Below are 20,678 nucleotides of genomic sequence, written 5' to 3'. Positions count from 1 at the left end.
CTAAAAGCAGAATTATGCATTTAACTAATGAATTTGGGACCACTGAGACAGCCAGGGTGGATAATTCAGGCAAATTTGTTATCCTTGAATTATCCAGATAATTGTAAAATACTATCCTTAATGTTGTCTCCAGATGAAAGCTTTAGGTTCTTTCTTTTCTTTCTTTCCAGTGCTCAGTATTTGTTTCCTCTTTTTCTCTAAACTAAGTTCTTATTTGAAGAATACACAGACAGCCTGCCAAGTTATATTATTATCTGCATTCAACAAAATTACAATGAAAATAAACTGCTTTGGAAGACAGTGCCCAGAAATTAATTATCACATAGAAACTGAATTCGACAGCTTTTTGTTATCATGATAATGAAATCACTACAACCTTAACACCTGGGGAAACCGGTCATGCCACTGTTGTGTTTCTGCTGAATAAACTGGGACTAATGTGGCAATTTGCTTTCCTCTGAAATTCCATGTTTAATAAAACATTTATTTATCTATTTTAATTTATTTACTTTGGTACAGAGGTGCCTACATTTTTTGAAACATTACTTTTGTTTCAATTCAGTATTTTTCAAGCACCTACTATGTGAGAGGCACTGTTGTTGTTGTGGAGATAAAAAGTCAAAAAAAAAAAAAAAAAGAAGCAGTCCTGGGAAATGCAATGTATAAAGAGATAAGTAAACACAAAATAGATATGAAGTAATACAGGGTAGGGGATGCTAACAATTGTTGTTTCCTATTTATCCTACTTGTTACATATGTTTGATTATTTTCTCCCACATTAGATTAGAAGCTCCTTGAGGACAGGAACTCTCTTTTGCCTCTTTTTTGTATATCCCCAGCACTTAGCACATAGTAAGCACTTAATAAATGCTTATTGCCTGCTTGCCTGACATCGGTAAAGCAAGTAGCACTTAAGCCAAGCCTTGAAGGGAACCAAGGCATTATTTAAAAGACAGAGTTGAGGAAGAAGAAGATTGCAAATACAAGTGGGAAGAGGGAGGAGGGGAGAAAGAGAAGAGGGGAAGGTGGCTCGTGCAAAGACATGTGGAGTAAGAGGAGAGAGTGATTAGGGGAAGCCAGCCTGTGCCAAGGCACAGAATGAAGAGAGATGGAATATGTGTGGAGAGCAGCCACAAGTAGGCCAGTATGGCAGGAATGTAGACAGTATGGAGAGGGTCGAGTGAAATCAGTCTGGAAAGAGATTAGAGCCAGAACCTGAGGGGTTTTTGGTGCCTAATAGGAGATACTATACTAGAGAAGGCAACATGAAACACTGATTTCATCATCAATAGAATGGCATTTTCATTCCTTTTCAGGAAATACAATACATACAAATCAGTCTCAATTCTGCTCCTCTAGACCTACCTACTACTAGATTGTCTGATAAGGCCCTCACTCCCCTTGCAAAGCCCATTTTGCTAACACAGAACAGTTTGGCCAAGGTAGATCAACCCTGACTTTGGTCCACACTGCCATCCTGGCTTCCCAGGTAGATTTCCACCAAGTCTACCTCCTTTTTTCTCAAGGGGTTGGGGCAGTGGGCAATGAGGGTTAAGTGACTTGCCCAGGGTCACACAGGTAGTAATTGTCAAGTGTCTGAGGCCAAATTTGAACTGAGGTCCTCCTGAATGCAGGGCTGGTGCTTTATCCATTACTCCACCTAGCTGCCCTTTAGTCCACCTTCTTAGTCTTGAGCTATGATTGTTCTCCCAGCCACTGATTCTGAAGAGAGAGGAGAGAGGGTTTGTTTGTTGTTATTTTGAGTTCTATTCAAGTATTAAATATGTTTTGACGAAGTTGAATTGCTAAGGCATTTAAAATGTTTTAATATGCTGCAGTTCTCCTCTGATATAGGCCCAGTGATGTGCTATGGCACTTTATTTGACATGCTTCATGAGGTGGTGTTTAGTGTAGATACTGAAGCAAACTATCCTATAAAATACTATGCTGTAAATATAAACCTTTATGAACCTCTTGGGATAGTCCTTCTAAACTGTGAATTAAGATATTCCATGATTCAAGCTCATAAACTCAAAAGTAGCCTCTGCAATGACTATTAATTTGCTGGCTGAAATCTTGGATAGAGATTGCCATTGGCTACCCTCTCTGAATTCTGTTTATATAAATGATAGTAACTAAGGATACAGTTTTAATAGTGTTTTACCTATTTTTTAAAGCTCATCTTAAGGTTTTTTTGGTACTGGATTTGTGATTTGATCTGAGCAGAGAACTCTAGGTGAGGAAGCTCTCTTCAAAAATGTAGATGACATAAGACTTATGGAAAATACTCTCCATATTCAGAAAACAAACAAACTATAGCATCTGAATGAAGATTGAAGCATCCTATTTTCACTTTGTTTTTTTTTCCTTTCTTGTAGTTTTTCCCTTTTGTTCTGATTCTTCTTTTACAACATGACTTATGTGGAAATATGTTTAACATGATTGGACGTATACAACCTATATCAGATTTCTTGTCTCCTTTGGGGAGGGAGGAGAGAGAAAAACTTGGAACTCGAAATCTTTAAAAAAAAAAAGAATATTGAAAACAATCTTTACAATGTAATTGGAAACAATACTATTAACAAAAATGTAGATGATAATAATAACAATAGCAAATACTTATGTGGCACCTACTATGTGCCAGCCATAGGGTTAAGTGTTTTTCACATATCTCCTTGCATCCTCATAGCAACTCTGGGAGGTAGGTCTATTTATTATCCCCATTTACATTAAAGAAAAGGCCCAACAGAATTTGTGACTTGTCCCATGTCCTCTACCTAGTAAATATATAAGGCTAGGTTTGTTTTCTATCCATGGTACCACCAAGTTACCAAGTAGATAGCTATGCAGTTTACAATTTATAGTTGTATAGAGATTACGCAACATGCCCATGGTCATATAGCCAGTATACATCAGAAGGTGAACTTGACCCCAGGGCTTTCTGACTTTGAGGCCATCTCTTTGTTCACTACACTTGTTATTGACTCTTTTTAAGAATATTTAGAGTTTTAATTTTTTTTATTGAATAGAATTTTATTTTCCAAAATATATGTAAAAACAAATTTTAATATCAATTTTTAAAAAATTTGTGTTCCAACTTCTCTTCCTCCTCCATTCCCACCCCCCACCCACTAGAACTCAAGCATTTCAAAGTAAGTTATACATGAGTAGTCATGGAAAATATTCCCACATTAGCTAGGTTGTGAGAGAAAACAGTCAAAAAAACCCCAAAACTTCAGATTGAGGAATTGTCAAAGAGGAAAAAAAATTTAGAGTTTTAATTTTTTAAGGGTTTTCAAGGGGGCAGCTAGGTGGCGCAGTGGATAAAGCACAGGCCCTGGATTCAGGAGGACCTGAGCTCAAATTCGGCCTCAGACACTTGACACATTTACTAGCTGTTTGACCCTGGGCAAGTCATTTAACCCTCATTGCCCACAAAAATAAAATAAAATTAAAAATAAAATAGATAGATAGATAGATAAATGAATGAATAAATGAATAGATAAATAGATAAAATAAAAGGATTTTCAATAAAGGATTCACCTCCCTCTTTGTTGATTTTTTTTTCTTTCTGTTTTAAAGAGCCACCATATTTTACTGCTGAACCTGAGAATAGAATTCTAGCCCAAGTGGAAAAAACCGTGGACATTTTGTGTCAAGCAATGGGTAAGTTTCAAAGAATCTATTAAAAGAATATAACTAAGATAAATGACAGGTTTACTGTGTCTTCCCTTGCTAAATGGACCCTTGACCTTCAATCACTAGGATTCTTTTTGGAAATATGTTTGTTTGCTTTTGCTTTGTCACATGTTAGATGGCAATGACTTTTTGGGATGTAGTTTGGTATTTATATTGGAATAGTCATCCAACAGGCCAGACAGTTTCTCTTTCTTCACACTCTGTGCTTTAAAGGATAATAACCTTATATTTTGAAACACTTTAATTGATATTTGCATTATTCTTGTCGGGTACCCATTTCCTAACCCCTTGCTACTAGCGTGGGATAGATGAAGATTGGGACTTGTGTGTGCTAGTGATGGGTGAAGCATGGAGTTGTTAACATTTTAACTTATAATAGAACTCCACTGTGACTAGCATAGGGGACAAGATAATACCATCATCAAAACTTTCCAGATGTAACCATGCCTATACTGGCTCCCAATTCCTATAGGTATTACTTTTTACCCTTCCATCCCAAGTTTTCTGGTACACTTAAAGGTTCACCATTGGCTCAAGCCATTACTGATTGTGTTCCTCCAATTTTAAGGGTCTCCAGTACCCTAGCTCCATTAACTATTTAACATTAAGATTTGCTTTTACAAAGGAATATTTACTGTAAAGGTATAGCAAGAGTAAACAAATCAATACTCCCCCACCTCAGCACCTGGGGTATGAGAGGCATGTTGCCCCTTTTAGTGTTGTGGTCTTTGGAAAAGGGAAGGGGATTAGGTTTACAGCTTAACTGAGATCCTACAGAGCATAGTTCCACCAAGTTCCATATCCAAAGCTCCCCAGGCCCATGTCCAAGCACCTTGGCTTCTCAGAGCATCCCTACTAGGCTGGCACCAATATACAAACTGAAATCCTGGCTCCTGGGTTCACATTGTTCAAGTTTTTTGGTCTAGGGACTCCAGTGCTTATTTCAAGAACTGAAAGGACAAATGAAACAGACCAAAACTTCAAGCCATTTATCAGGGCTCTTAAAAGGAAAGGGTAAAGGCCATTCTACCCCTTACTCAGCTCAATATGTGGTGTTCATACAATGGATGAACAAAACCTTCTCTCCAAGGATCTCGATGGAAAGAGAAAGAACCTGCCTCAGTCTGGTGATTTTAAAGACTCAGTCAGTTTCAACTATGCAGCCAATGCAAAAGGCTATTTCCACTCATATGGTGGGGGGATAGAGAATGACTTTTCCCAGAAGCAGGTCCCTGGTTCTTTCATATGGGTGCTTCCATCTTAGGTGATCTAGACATGTGCAAAGCCCACACAGAGAAATATACTGTGGTGGACACTTGGGTCATGATTTGATGAATGATAACATGATGTAGTAGAAAGAGTCTTGGCTTGGATTCTTGATCTAGCTCTGCCATTAACTTTTGTGTGACCTTAGGAAAGCCACTTCATCTCTATGGATTTCAGTTTCCATATCTTTAAAATGAAAGTCTTGTATCAGATAATTTCTAAGGTTCTGTCCAGCTTTTAATATATGGTAGAATTCTTCTATGTTGTATAAATAAACTCGTAGTGTAATGCTTTGAAGTTGGTCTTTTCTATTATTTTCCTTCCCTTTTCCCCTTTTCTTGCGCAAATTCCATACCAGTTGTTGAGTAAAGTGCAAGGTCATCCATGATATGAAAACTGGACTATAGATTTCATGCCAGAAGTAGCCCTGAAGATCATTTAACCCAGAGGTGTCAAACATACAAACATCTCTATCTGTAAAACTCCCAAGTGTGGCCCTAACGTTATTAAACTGTAATTGGGAAATATTTAACAAAATAAATAGAAAACAATAGAACATAGATAATGTTAATATGTGATTTTTCTTAGTCAATATGTGGCTCACAGAGATCCTTGTGTACAAGTTAGTGACCCTTTCCTTTGAGTTTGATACCACTGCTCTAGTCCACTCCTGTCATTTTAGAGATAAAGAAATAGAAATCAAAGGAGTGACTTGTCCAAGGTCACACAATTAGTAATTAGCAGAGCTGGAACAGGCCCTCTGACTATTTTTCCCATTGTACCCCATAATAGACTCAAAATGGGGGAGGAGAGAGTTACAAAAGATAGAAAAAAAACTTTATAATTATAAAATAAATATAAATTAAATATTTGCAATGGAAGGGAAATAGTGATGTTTTCATCTCTAGAGCATTTAAGAATACACTAGACAGTCATCAGTCTTGAATAGTTTGGATGTAGTCCTTCATAATGTCAGAGGGCTTGATTCTCTAGCCCCTTACAATCCTTTTTGCTTCTACGCTGCTGCAGAAGGATGACCCTTAGCATAAAAGGCTTGGGGCAAAATAGTAAATTTCAATTAATGGAATGGTAGGGGCTATTTGCCAAATCCAAGCTGTAGGGAAATGGATTTTTTATTGTTTTAACAGGAAATCTTACCACTTTTCTGTCTCAAGTCTGCATAAGGAGAACTATTCAGTTTTATGTCAACCTCTTTTTCATCACTTAGTGATAATTCATATTTGCCCAGGGGGATTTTTGACAGATGAATTACAATCACAGTGAGAATTCATAACATTAGCATTTACACTAGCTCTATATATGCACATTATTTAGGTTAAGTCTACTACCTAACAATACATCAAGCTGGACAGCATCTGTACATTACCATTTCTCCCATTGTTTTCTTCAAACGTGACTAGGTAAAGCTTTTAATGAATATTTCATTAATGAGTACTGCACTATAAATTCTGGTTAAAAAAAACCCCAATTTATAAACCTAGTACTCATTTATGATAAATATACTCCATTTTAACCAGATAAATTTAACTTAATGAATCCAAGAGCATGGATGAACATTTTAAATTAATGATATTTGTAATACATGTAACCACAGGTAGTTATCTTTCCAGACAACTAGCCTTCATTTCTGATGATGATGAATGACATTATTTCTTCAGTAAATAATGTAGAGACCAGCATGTGACCAAATTTTCCTTTCTTAGTGTCCTTCTCTGTGCTTTGGATAATAGCATCTGATACCCATAGGAGTTCTTCTATTAATAGCCTTGATTTCTAGATGCTTTGTCAGCCCAAAATGGTTCTTCCCACATTCGATATGATTTCACAGAACCATAATAATGTTCTTTGTCAAGAGATGTTCACTCTGCCCCATATTTTACCCGTATTCTCTTGAGTGGTTAGAAAATCAGGCAGTAGCGTTCTCTACCCTTAGCCAAAATACCAGCTACCAGCTTCCTTGAAGCTGATGTGAAAGAATGTGAGTGTGGCAGAAATGATGTAGCATACTTCATCCATCTCTATGTCTCTCTTTGTGTGTGTGTGTGTGTGTGTGTGTGTGTATGTTTCTCTCTCTCTCTCTCTCTCTCTCTCTCTCTCTGTGTCTGTTGCTGTCTCTCTCCCCACCTTACATCCCTTTGTCTCTCCATCCTCCTCCCAACCTCCCCCCATGCTTTGAAATTCATGAATTACCCACAGGCCCAGTCACACACGCTGATCAGCCTGGGAGCTTTGACCCTGCTTTTTTTTTTTTTTTTAATAACCTCAACTCGACCTCAGAAGGAAATGGCAAACCACTCCAGTATCTTTGCCAAGAAAACTCCAAATGTGGTCACGAGGAGTCAGAAATGACTGAAATAAATGAACAATTGAACACTCTCTAGTCCATCTTCATTCACCTTCTTTGCTGTTCCTCACACAAGACACTCCACTTGGGGGCAGCTAGGTGACACAGTGGATAAAGCACTGGCCTTGAATTCAAGAGGACCTGAGTTCAAATCTGGCCTCAGACACTTGATACTAGTTGTGTGACCCTGGGCAAGTCACTTAACCCTCACTGCCCTCCCCCCCCCACCCCTGCCCAAAAAAACAAAACAAACAAGACACTCCACTTGACTTTCCCCCATACCTGGAATGCTCTCCCTCCTCATCTCCATCTCCTTCTTTCTGTGACTTCCTTCAGGTCCCAGATAAAATTCCACCTTCTTCAGGGAGTCTTTCCTGATATCCCTTAATTCTGTTACCTTTCTATTTCCTCATATGTAAACTGGGCATGATAGTTAATAACACCTAATTCATAGGGTTATTGTGAGGATCAAAGAAGATAATGTAGTTATAGTGCGATGAAGGCAGAAAAGAAAGTGCTATAGAAATAGGATCTTTTAAACCACAACTCTGGGTGTTATTTTTATCTATTAAATGGAGGAATTAAAATGGTCTCAAAGGTCCTTTCCATCTGTAACAAATAGTCTATGTTCTGAATTTTCCCTTGACTATAAACTGGTTTACCATACAAGCAACAGTAGAGTACTTGGCAATAATACTTTTTGTTTGTTCTTCTTTCATTGTTGTTTATTTTACAATCAGCAGACACAAACATTTCAAAGTATGAAGAACAGGAAGGAGGATTGTATAAGAAACTATAAACTAATATTATGTAATAAAAATAAATACATATGTTAAATCTCTTTTAAAAATTCTATTGCCTTCCCTTGGTTGATTATCTCCAATTTATTCTGTACATGGCTTATTGTCTCACTCATGAGACAGTGAGCTCCTTGAGAGCAGGGACTGTCTTTTGCCTTTCTTTGTATCCACAGTGCTTAGCTTAATAAATGTTCATTGATTCACTGACTTACCCCATGGCAGTTCACAGCTTCAGCTTCCTCTGGTATCTGGAATGACAAGTGTGTACCACCACATGTTACCATAAATTTAAGTCTGGTGCCCTGTTCTCCTGGATAACTCAAGCATCTTCTAATATGGTCTTTTGTTTTGTTTTGGTGGGGCAATGAGGGCTAAGTGACTTGCCCAGGGTCACACAGTTAGTAAGTGTCAAGTGTCTGAGGCAGATTTGAACTCAGGTCCTCCTGAATCCAGGGCTGGTGCTTTATCCACTGCACCATCTAGCTGTTCCCTAATATGGTCTTTTAGGGCATTGGAAAGCACCCGGCAGGCAGAGTAAACAAGCCTGGGTTTTGGTCCTGGCTGTGCCAGTAACAAGTTGTGTGATTGTGGGCAAGTCACAATCCTTTGGCACTTCAGTTTCTTCATTGTCAAAATGGAAAGGGTCTACATTATCTCAGATTCTTTGAAGCTCTTTAAAAAGATGAATGCTTCTAACTCTGCCTTGGTATCTATTCACCTCTAGTATAATGATATGGATATGGTTGCTGAGAGAGGGAATATGAGTATTAAAAAAGAATCATTTCCCGTATTGTTTTTTTTGTTCTTTTTCTTGGGTAAATGCCACCTTTTTTTAAAGCCGACAAAACTCAGTGATCCTGAGAATATAAAATTTTTAATGTATTCATAATTTTGAAAAGAGAATTTATAATACTAAGGGATATTTTGGGGGATAAGATTTCTATTCAGGAGTTTAAATTGCCCTAATGTAGAAATGGTTCAGGCACTCAATGTTTTAATAGTTATCTCTAAATAAATGGCATTCTTAAGTTCTCCCCTAGACCAGAGCATATGCTGCTTTTGCATAATTTCTTTAGGATAAACTCCTGGGAGGTATGTGCTTATAGTATACATTGAACCAGCCTTTCAGCAGAGCATTGCTATCATACGATTTATTGCTTTCTTTTAATTTTGACAGTGTAACTCTAGTAGCACGAGAAGTGGTTATTCTTTGTGAAAGCTACATGATGTAGTTGCTATTAGAGAGTTTTACATGGATTGGTTTTGTGTTTACCTTTGAAATACATGTGTTTTTTTAAATTTCCTAATCTAATGAAAAGTGACAGGAAACATAATTAAAACAAAGCAAAGGATTCGACAGCCCATTATCTTGAAATATCCTGAGACACTGTTTATTAAAGAAAACTTTCTGTACTTGATGAATAGCTTATGAGAGAAAGGCAACATTCAGTCAGGAAGAGAGGGCTAGCCTTAGTGATGGAAAGCCCTAGGTAAAGTCCTGCTTCTGCCACACTTTAGCTGTGTGACCTTGGACAAGTCCTTAACCTCTCCAGAATTGCTTTTGGCAACTCTTCATCTACATCTAGGGTGGGAACTTCCACATAAGGAGTTTCCCACACTGATGAAAGTACAGGAAGAGGAGAATGGAGGAGAAAGAGGAAAATGGAGCAAGAAGAGGGGAAGAAGGAGGAAGAGGAAGAGAATGAGGAAGAAGACCTGATGTCGAGAGATGCTTTATTGTTTGAATTATCTCCATGTATATTAAAAATAAAAACTAAGAGGAGGCAACTTAGGTGGTGCAGGGGATAAAGCACCAGCCCTGGATTCAGGAGTACCTGAGTTCAAATCGGGCCTCAGACACTTGACACTTACTAGCTGTGTGACCCTGGACAAGTCACTTAACCCTCATTGTCCCCCACACACACACACACACACACAAAACAAACAACAACAGCAACAACAAAATAAAAACTAAGAGACAAAGTTCTTAGGATTACTGCTATACTTAGATATTCACATAGCCGTACCATGGGCTCAACACACTCACATAGCCACATACACATGTAATGATTAGAATGATGCCACCTGCTGGAGAGTTACTGTAGGATAGCTCTGCCATGAGGAGAAGGCATCTGAGGGCAAGCCACGCAGCTTTCCTTGGCGTCAGGAAGTGACGTTTGCTTGTGGGTACTGTCAATCAAGGCTACCAGCCAATTAGCTTGGAGATGTGTTTGCGCATGTGGATGGGATGTTCCCAGTTTTCATAGCAGGCTTGTGGGATGAAGGAGGTGTGGCTCACTCTCTTTCATGAGGACTCCCATAGAGAGTGGAGCTGGAGACATTAGCTACCCGAGGTAGATAGCTGAATCTAGGCCTTTTCTCTCTCTCTTCACCAAATTCTTATTCTCCTTAATGTTTAAAAGTCTAAACTCTTGCTTAAAGCTTCTAATTTAATGGCCACCACTCATTAGATATTTTAGACAGTATAGCTAGAATTGTAGCCCCTTACACACATATGCACATGCATTGTTCTTGTTGTTTGGTTATTTTTCAGTCTTGTCCAACTCTTCATGACCCTATTTGGGGTTTTCTTGGCAAAGATACTGGAATAACTTGCCATTTCCTTCTCCAGCTCACTTTAGAGATGAAGAAACTGAGGCAAACAGCATTAAGTGACTTGCCCAGGGCCACAAAGCTGAGGCCAGATTTGAAGGCAAGAAGATGAGTCTTCCTGACTCCAGACCCAATACTCTTTCCACTGTACTACCTAGCTATACGTGCATGCATACACATGTACAAACACAAATACATATGCACACACATATACATATGCACATATACATGCATGTGCATATGTACATACATACTCACAATGCACATATATTCTTATTCAGTCATTTAGTCATGTCTTACTCTTCATTACCCCTACATGGACCATACTGTCCATGGGGTGTTCTTACTGAAATGGTTTGCCACTTCCTTCTCCCATGGATTAAAGCAAACAGAAGTTAAATAACTTTCCCAGAGTCACATGGCTAGTAAGTGTCTGAGGCTGGACTGGAACTCAGGCCCAGTGTTCTATCCACCAAGCCATCTAGATTCCTCATACCCATATATACAGATACATATGCACATATGCACACCAACATATACACACAGGTATGTGCACATATATAAAACAATATGAGATCACATATGTACACATGCAAACATGCTTGCATGCATAGGCACACACAGCACATCTACACTTGTGCATATATGTACACATAATACACAAACGCACATAAACATGCATATGTACACATATACACACATATTCCTATGCTACCTTGCTCTACCTCCCATCCTCCAGTTCTGTGTAGTAGGGATGTTTAAAAATGCTTTTACTACAACATTTGAAAAGTCAAAATCATTCCTCTCCTGTACAGAAGGTGTCATGGTACAAAAAGAGGACTGAATTTGGAATCAGAGACCCCTTCAAAATCTACTTCTGACCTTCACTGTTTATATGACCATAGGCAAATCATTGCTTACTCCCTGTGCTTCGGTTTCCTCATTTGTTAAAAAACAAACAAAACAAACAAATTTTAAAAACCTAAAAAGAGCATGGGACTAGATGACCTCTATAGTCTCTTCATGCCCTGGATTTATGATCCTACACCCTGAGTTCTAATTCCTGGTCTGTTATTTATTTGTTTTTGTTTTGTTTTGTTTTGTTTGGGTAAGGCAATTGGGGTTAAGTGACTTGTTCAGAGTCACACAGCTAGTAAGTGTCAAGGGTCTGAGGCCCGATTTGAAGTGAGGTCCTCCTGAATCCAGGGCCAGTGCTCTATCCACTGAGCCACCTAGCTGCCCCCTGTTATTTATTTGTAATTGCAATTTTTTACTTTTAGCAAATTACTTTCTCTCTGGGCCTCAGTTTCTTCATCTAAATGAAAGGATTGAACTAGTTGACTTTAGATGACATCTCTGAAACTATAGACTTGGAGAACTATCATGTACCTGAGCCTTTAGCCCACAGTTAGGCCCCAAATAGTCACACCCTTGGCATGGCCCTGCCAAACTAAAACCCAACAATGTATGAATGGATACCATTCAAATTCATGGACCTGAGTTTCCATCATCCTTTCAATATTTATTTGTTTGTCTCATATGTATGCCCTGACCCTCTCCTCCTTCTCCTTCTCCTTCTTCTTCTTGGCAATAGGGGTTAACTGACTTGCCCAGGGTCACACAGCTAGCAAGTGTCAAATGTCTAAGGCTGGATTTGAACTCAGGTCCTCCTGAATCCAGAGCCAGTGCTCTATCCACTGTGCTGCCTAGCTGCCCCACCCCGACCCACTTCTGAAAGTAGTGACATGATTTTAGTATTAAAAAATTATAACTAGGGGGCGGCTAGGTGGCGCAGTGGATAGAGCACCGGCCCTGGAGTCAGGAGGACCTGAGTTCAGATCCGGCCTCAGACACTTAACACTTACTAGCTGTGTGACCTTAGGCAAGTCACTTGACCCCAATTGCCTCACTAAAAAAAAAAAAAATCAAAAAAAAAATTATAACTAAAGCAAGTAATAAAGTTCTAACCTTATCATTGTGTACTATAATATATATTGATATACTACTATATCTTCTAGGTGGTATAACAGATTAGAAGATTAGACCTGCAGTCAGGAAAACCTGACCCAGCCTTAGATACTTCCTAGTTGTTTGGCCTTGGACAAATCACTTAACCTATCTCTTCCTCAGTTTCCTCAACTATAAAGTGGGGATAATAATAGCAACTCCTTTATGGGATTTTTGTAAAGATAAAATGAAATAATATTTCTAAAGTCCTTAGCGCCTAACACTTAGTGCTTAATATATGTTTTGTTTGCTTCCCCCAATATACCCTTGAAAAGAGGTTTTAGTTCCTTAAGAAGAAACTGCTTTCTAAAAGCCAATCATTTTTGCTGCTCTTTTCAGAAGGTTACACTCAAGTCCATGGCCTGGATTTACTTGTAAATGTATACAACAGGACATTTATTGAGCTATTATTAGATACGCCTATAGGCCTTTGTCCATTTAGTCCATAGCAGTATAATCTTATAAAGTACTAATGAAGAGCAAGGATATTCTTTCACATACATAAAGCCAGCATCAATAATGTGTCATCTTTAAATGCAAAGAGAGAGAGAGAGAGAGAGAGAGAGAGAGAGAGAGAGAGATTGTGTGTGTGTCACATTTCTAGTAGTAGCATAGTCAATAGGCATCCAATCTTGACAGGCCACTTCTTTTCAATCAATAACTTGGTAAGTACTTATTATGCTCCAATTTTGTGTCAAGAATCATGCTATACCCTGGAGATACATAGACCCCTCCTTCTCTTTCCCCAAAAGTCTTTGTCCTCAAGGAGCTTGCATTCTGTCATATACATATACATATTTCCAAAATAAAATATTTCCTATTTTTCCCATAGACCATATCATAAGTCCTGCCAGTGAACCATATTGACTGTGTGAACCTGGGCAAGTCACTTTAAGGTTCTCAGTGTCCTACACAACTCTCTAAGACTTTAAGTTGGAGAACAATCCCAGAGTCCTAGAATCACCAATGAAATCACAGCTATGAACCAAGAGAGAAAGAGAGAGAGAAAGAGAGAGAGAGAGAGAGAGAGAGAGAGAGAGAGAGAGAGAGAGAGAGAGAGAGAGAGAGGCGTGATAGATAGATCAAAGGACTTTCAGCTTCTTGGAAAGAAGAGATGATTCCCATTAGCTACTGGCTATTTAGGTACTTTGTGGCTTATCTGCAGGTAACTTCCAGTTCTGCTGTTAACTTCCCTGCCAACCAATGGACTCCAAAGGTGCTTCTTTCCTGTGCTCAGCTGGAGCATGCTTAGGAAATGCAAACATATTTTAGTATTAGTCTGAATAAAGCATATGTGGAAAGGCAAGTTTTGGAAAACATAATTTTAATCTTTTCTTATATTTGATCATCTTATACCATGAATATAAGCAGCATGGAAAATTGGAAAGAGTGTGGGGCTTGGAGTCAGTAGAGCTGGTTTCAAATCCCATCTCTCATACTTACTAACCATGTGAACCTGGACACATTATTAACTTTTGTGTGTTTTGTGAAAACTGTTTGGACTCATCTATTCAGATGTTTTGACACCTGAAGGGAAGGGAAGAGAATGAACCTTTATATGGTGCCTACCATGTGCCAGGCATTGTACTAAATGCTTTACAAATATCTCATTCGATCCTCACAACAATCTTAGGGGACAGATGCCGTTCTTGTATTCATTTTACAATTGAGGAAACTGAGACAAACAGAGATCCAGTGACTTGATCAGTGTCGTGGAGCTAGTAAGCATCTGGGGCAGGATTTGAACTCCAGTCTTCCTTAGTCCAGGCCCAATGCTCTGTCTATTGTGCCTCCCATGCCTTTCTGCATGGAACACTGGAATTCTTCTACTCAAGGACTTTACCTTTTCACCCTAATTCTCAGGCACCAGCCCTGGGGTGGGGGTGGGGGTGGGGGTTGGGGTTTTAAACTTTATGAAAATGAATAATAAATGGCATCTTACAAAAAAGCAATGGATCCATAGCTAAGTGCTACAAATTATTCTACAAATTATTGGACTTTGATAAAATACTCCTCAGTCACTAAAACTGTTGAAAATGACTTCTGGGGCGGAGCCAAGATGACGGAGGAAAGGCAGTGAGCTCCTGAACTCCTGACATGATTGCTCCAAAAAACATCCAAATAACACCATAGGAAAATGCCTGGAGCAGCAAAACTCACAGAAGAATGTGCTGAAATCATCTTCTAACCAAGAACAGCTTGGAAGGTCAGAAGGAGGGAGCTGCTGTGCTGATACAGGAGTTGAGCCCAACCCCACAGTCACCCTGACCCAGATCCAGTCCCAGGAAGGCCTCACCAGAGAAGGAGACCCCCAGAGCCTCTGAATCAGCTGAAGCACCAGTGTCCTCTGGAACTAAGCTCACAGTCTGGTGAGTGGGCTGAGCCCTGGGCAGGGGTGGGACTATAGGGATCTATGCTGGTGCTAAGGCAGAACTTGGATTTTACACCCCTGCTGAGAACCAGGAGATAGGCTCAAGTAGCAGTGGCCCAGGTGGAGGAGGGGCACAGGCTCATCAGAGCTAACAACCACAACACACAAAGCTGGTTGATGGGCAAGTTGGTCTGGGGTCATCTAAGGACCAGGAAACAGGCTGGGTGAGTGAAGAACCTGATTCTCCTTAAATCATACCACCTGGGATTTCTTAAGCTTGGGATACTGCAGCCTGGAAACAGTGCCCCACTCTAAGGAGCTAAAAGTCTAGTAAAAGAAAGGCAAGATGAGAAGACAGAGAAAGGTGAGGACCGTAGAACATTTCTTCAGTAACAAGGAAGACCAAGGGGCACCCTCAGAGGAAAATGTCAACATCAGGGCCCCTGTATCTAAAGCTTCCAAGAAAAATATGAATTGGTCTCAGGTCATAGAGGTGCTCAAAAAGGACTTTGAAGATAAAGTTAGAGAGGTAGAGGAAAAAATGGAAAGAGAAATGAGGGGGATGCAGGAAAGACATGAGAAAAATGTCAATGGCTTGAAAAGTCAAATTGGCCAAATGGAAAAGGAGGTACAAAAGCTCTCTGATGAAAATAATTGCCTAAGAATTAGGATTGAACAAATGGAAGCCAGTGACTTTATGAAAAACCAAGACACAATAAAGCAAATCCAAATGAATAAAAAAACAGAGGGCAATGTGAAATATCTTCTTGGAAAAACTGCTGACCTGGAAAATAGGTCCAGGAGAGATAATTTGAAAATTATTGGGCTACCTGAAAACCATGATCAAGGAAAGAGCTTAGACACCATCTTCCAAGATATTCTCAGGGAAAATTGCCCTGAAATTCTAGAAGAAGCCAAAATAGAAATTGACCTGATCACCTCCAGAAAGAGATCCCAAAAGGAAAACTCCTAGGAATATTATAGCCAAATTCCAGAGCTCTCAGGTCAAGGAGAAAATATTGCAAGCTGCCAAAAAGAAAGAATTCAAGTACTGTGGAGCCCCAGTTAGGATAGCACAAGATCTAGCAGCTTCTACATCAAAGGACCGGAGGGCATGAAATATGATATTCCAAAGGGCAAAGGAAATGGGATTACAACCAAGAATCACCTACCCAGCAAAATTCAGCATTATCTTTCAGTGGAAAAAATGGGACTAATGAAAAAGAAGACTTTCAGATATTTGTAATGAAAAGACCTGAACTGAATGGCAAATTTGACTTTCAAATACAAGACCCTAGAGAACCATAAAAAATTGGAGCTGAGGGACATACATGGGTCATACTGGGACATACTGGGGTCATACAGTGGGTGACTGTCTTGTGTCTAAGGCCGAGTTTTGGCTGGGATCCCCCTGGGTCCAGGGGTGATGATTTGTCCACTGTGTCACTTAGGTAGATGATAACATCTTTAGGGTTAAATTGAGGGGTGAAGGGAATTCACTGGCTGAGGGGGAAGGGCAGAAGTGAAATCCTACATGAAAGTAACAGGAAAAGACTTATGGAGTTGGGGAAGAGATGGGAGAGGAGCAGGGCAGTAAATGAATTTTACACTCATCAGAAAAGGCTCAAAGACCTTAAACTCATCAGAGCTGCCTCAAGGAGGGACTAACAGACACACCCAACTGGGTGGAGTAATCTATTTAATCTGGGCAGTAAATGAGCCTAACACTCATCAAAATTGGCTCAAAGACCTCAATCTCATTAGAATTGGCTCAAGGAGGGAATAATGTGCACACTCAATTGGGTGGAGTAATCTCTCTAACCCTGCAGGAAAATAGGAGGGGAAGGGGATAAAGAGAGAGGGGCAAAAGAAGGAAGGACAGATTGGGGGAGGGGACAGACAGAAGTAAATCCCTTTTGAAGAGTGATAGGATGAAAGAAGATAGATAATAGAATAAATATCATGGGGGAAGGGAATAGGATGGAAGGGAAACAGTTAACAATCATAATCATGAAAAAAAGAAAAGGGGGAAAAATTGTACAAAAAATATTTATAGCAAATCTTGGTGGAGGTTAAGAATTGAGAATCAAGGGAATGTCCATCAGTTGAGGAATGATGGAAAAAGCTGTGTTATATGATTGTAGTGGAATGGTCTTGTGCTACAGGAAATGACAAACAGGATGATCCCTGAAAAACTTGGAAAGAATAATGAACATTGATGTATAGTGAAGTGAGCAGAGCTGGGAGGACATTGTGCATAGTGACAGCAGTATTGTTCAATGAGCAATTGTGAATGACTTAACTACTCTCAGCAGTGCAATGATCCAAGACAATCCCAAGGAACTAATGAGGAAGCTTACTATGCTCTCCTATAGAAAGAACTGATAAAAAGAACACTTGTGGATTGTACATATATAACCTGATTGCGATCTTGTGGAGGGGGGAGGAAAGGGAGGGAGGGAGAAAAATTTGAAACTCTAAATCTTATGAAAATGAATGTTGAAAACTACCCTTACATGTAAATGGAAAATAAAATAAATGTTTGTTGCTGAAAAATAAATAAATAAATAAAGTTTTTTAAAAATAAAATAAAATAATTGCTCACGGGGCAGCTAGGTGGCACAGTGGATAAAGCACAGGCCCTGGATTCAGGAGGACCTGAGTTCAGATTCAGCCTCAGACATTTGACACTAGCTGTGAACTCTTATCACCCCACAAACAAACAAGCAAAAAACAAAACAAAAACAAAAAAAAGAAAGAAAATAATTGTTCAAACTTTGGTATCACTCACTTCACCTGGAAGCTGGACAAGACTTTTTTCTTTATGTACTCTTCTTATATACATATGATATAATTTGCATCATTGTATGTTTGTTCCTGTTTCATATGACCCAGACTAGGCATGGTTTGTCACTGATTCTTCTTTGTATCTTTCCCAGGGCTTAGTATGGTGCCTTCACTCAATTGGGTAAAGTAATATATCTTACTCTTCAGGAAAGTAGGAGTGGAAGGGAATAAGAGGGGGGATGAAAGAAGGGAGGGAAGATTGGGGGAGGGGACAGTCAGAAGCAAAACACTTGTGAGGAGGGATAGGGTGAAAGAAGATAGAAAATAGAGTAAATGTCATGGGGAGGGGACAGGATGGAGGAAAAGAACAGTTAGCAATAGTAATTGTCAAAAAAATTTGAAGCAAGTTTGTCTGATAGGCCTCAGTTCTCAAACACATAGAGAACTGAATCAAATTTGTTAAAATAAGAACTATTCCCCAATTGATAGATGATCAAAAGATAGGAAGTTTTCAGATGAAATAATCAAAGCTACTTGTAGCCATATTTTAAAAATGCTTTAACTCACTATTGGTAGGAGAGATGCAGGTCAGAACAATTTTGGGGTACTACCTCATACCTATTGTATTGGATAATAGGACAGCAGAGGAAAATGACAAATGTTGTAGGGGATATGGGAGAAATGAGACATTAATACATTAATACTTGGTAAAGTTGCAAACTGATTCAAACATTCTGTAGAGCAATTTGGAACTATGGCCAAAGGGTTATAAAACCATGCTTGCCATTACTAGGTTGGCATTCAAAAAGAGATTTTTTAAAAGTTGAATTTGAAATTAAGGAGATGCCCATCAATTGGGGAATGGCTGAACAAATTGTGGGATGAGATAATGATGGAACACTATTGTGCTCTAAGACATAATGAGCAGGATGCTCTCAGAAAAATCTGGAAAGACATGAACTGATGCAAAGTGAAATGTACTGTATACAAAATAATAGAAATATTGTAAGATGATCTGCTATGATTGGCATACTTATTTTCAGCAATGCAATGATCCAAGAGAACTCTGAAAGACTTATGAAAAATGCAATCCATCTCCAGAAAAAGAAGTGTCTGAATACAGATTGAAGCATAATTTTTAGTTCTTTTTGCTAGTTTTTCTTGTCCATTTTCTTTCACAACCTGACTAATGTGGAAATGTTTTGCATGACAACACATGTATAACTTACATTGAATTGCTTGAGTTCTTAAGGAGGGGTGGGGAGGGAGGGAGAAAGAGAATTTTAAACACAAAGTTTTAAAAATTGACGTTAAAATTTGTTTTTACATGTAATTTGGGAAAAAATAAAATTATTTTAAAAATTAAAAATAAAAATAAATTAGTATGATGCCTTGCACATGATAGGTGGTTAATAAATGTTTACTGAATACATGGATAAATGTCTAAATTTGGAATCACTTGAGCTACTGCTCTCTTCCATCAGCACAAATAATCAAGAATTAGTTGTATGTGCTCAAAAATGTGGTTTCTTTCTTTCCACTGGCCTTTTTTAAAAAAAAAATTCTTGATAGCAAATACAGTTTTAAAAAATGACTTCAATATTCCTTCTTCCATATACAGGAGTTCCAGTCCCTAACCTTGAATGGTATAAAGACTCTGTCCCCATCAGCAAGCTTCGGAATTCTCGTTATAAATTGCTAGTGAGTGGAGGTCTACGGATCCAGAAGCTTCATCCCAATGATTCTGGTATCTTTCAGTGCTTTGCAAGAAATGAAGGTGGGGAAATAGAGACACACACCTACCTGGATGTAACCAGTAAGTGTGGGATGTCAGGAACACCAAACAAGAACACCAAACTCACGTCACTTTAGTATGTGACAGCCAAACATCCATATAGTTATTATAGCTTTGCAGGAGATGGAGAAGATACACTTGTTACATAAATTTAGATTGGCATTATCTACTCTGTGGTTTTCTAGCACTGACCACACTTAATTTATGTGAATAGCTTTTTAAAAGGGAAGGGAAAAAACCCAACAAAAACCTTCAATATCTTGCTAGAAAGAAATGAAGGATTAATAATGAATAAATATCTCTCTTATTCTTTGTCTCTTGATCTTCTTTCCCTCTTTTATATCCATCTTCTAGTTTAGTTTTATTGAACAATTATAGTTCTTTTGTGGATTTCTTTTATGATCATATTAACTGAAATGCCTTGGTACATTTTCTTTGAAAAAAATAGTAGCATAAGGGTTTATCTTTAGCTCTCATAATATTAAAATTTTTCTTCTAAAATGAAGTGGAACTTGGTAATTATTGAATAATACCTTTTGCACTTGCCCCATGAGACAAAGTGCTTGGCTGATTATGTCTTCAGGCAGAATACTGTTTTTTGTTCAGTGATTTTAGTTGTGTCTGATTTTCATGACCCCATTTTGGGATTTCTTGGCAAAAATACTGGAGTGGTTTTCCATTTCCTTCACCAATTCATTTTACAGATGACTTGCCCATGGTCACATTGCTAGTAAGTGTTTGAGGCTGGATTTGAACTCAGGTGGATTTTGACAAACTAAAGGTCACCAAGATGACCAAGGGTCAGTTTTTTATTTCAGTTTGGAAGATGAGATACTAAATATACATATGCCTAGATTTTAAGCAGCAGATGGATTCTTAGAAACTTGGGTTACAACCTGAATCTTGGCAAATTAGCTCGTTTAAATTTAGGTTTAAGAGACTAATAACCTGTATGACCCTGTACAAAGCACTTAA

General features: G+C 38.6%; 1 protein-coding gene across 1 annotated transcript in view; it reads left to right on the top strand.

Moving 5' to 3' along the window:
- SDK1 (sidekick cell adhesion molecule 1) overlaps window positions 1–20,678 on the top strand; it is a 1,142,665-nt gene that overhangs the window by 765,959 nt on the left and 356,028 nt on the right. The window contains 2 exon segments of the mRNA XM_043999243.1: window positions 3,583–3,666; window positions 19,530–19,724. Coding sequence (XP_043855178.1) covers window positions 3,583–3,666; window positions 19,530–19,724 — 279 coding nt within the window.

Source organism: Dromiciops gliroides, chromosome 1 (genome assembly GCF_019393635.1).
Source record: "Dromiciops gliroides isolate mDroGli1 chromosome 1, mDroGli1.pri, whole genome shotgun sequence".
Classification (NCBI taxonomy): Eukaryota; Metazoa; Chordata; class Mammalia; order Microbiotheria; family Microbiotheriidae; genus Dromiciops; species Dromiciops gliroides.
The sequence above is the reverse complement of the archived record's forward strand: the minus strand, read 5'-3'. Positions and strand labels throughout refer to the sequence as shown.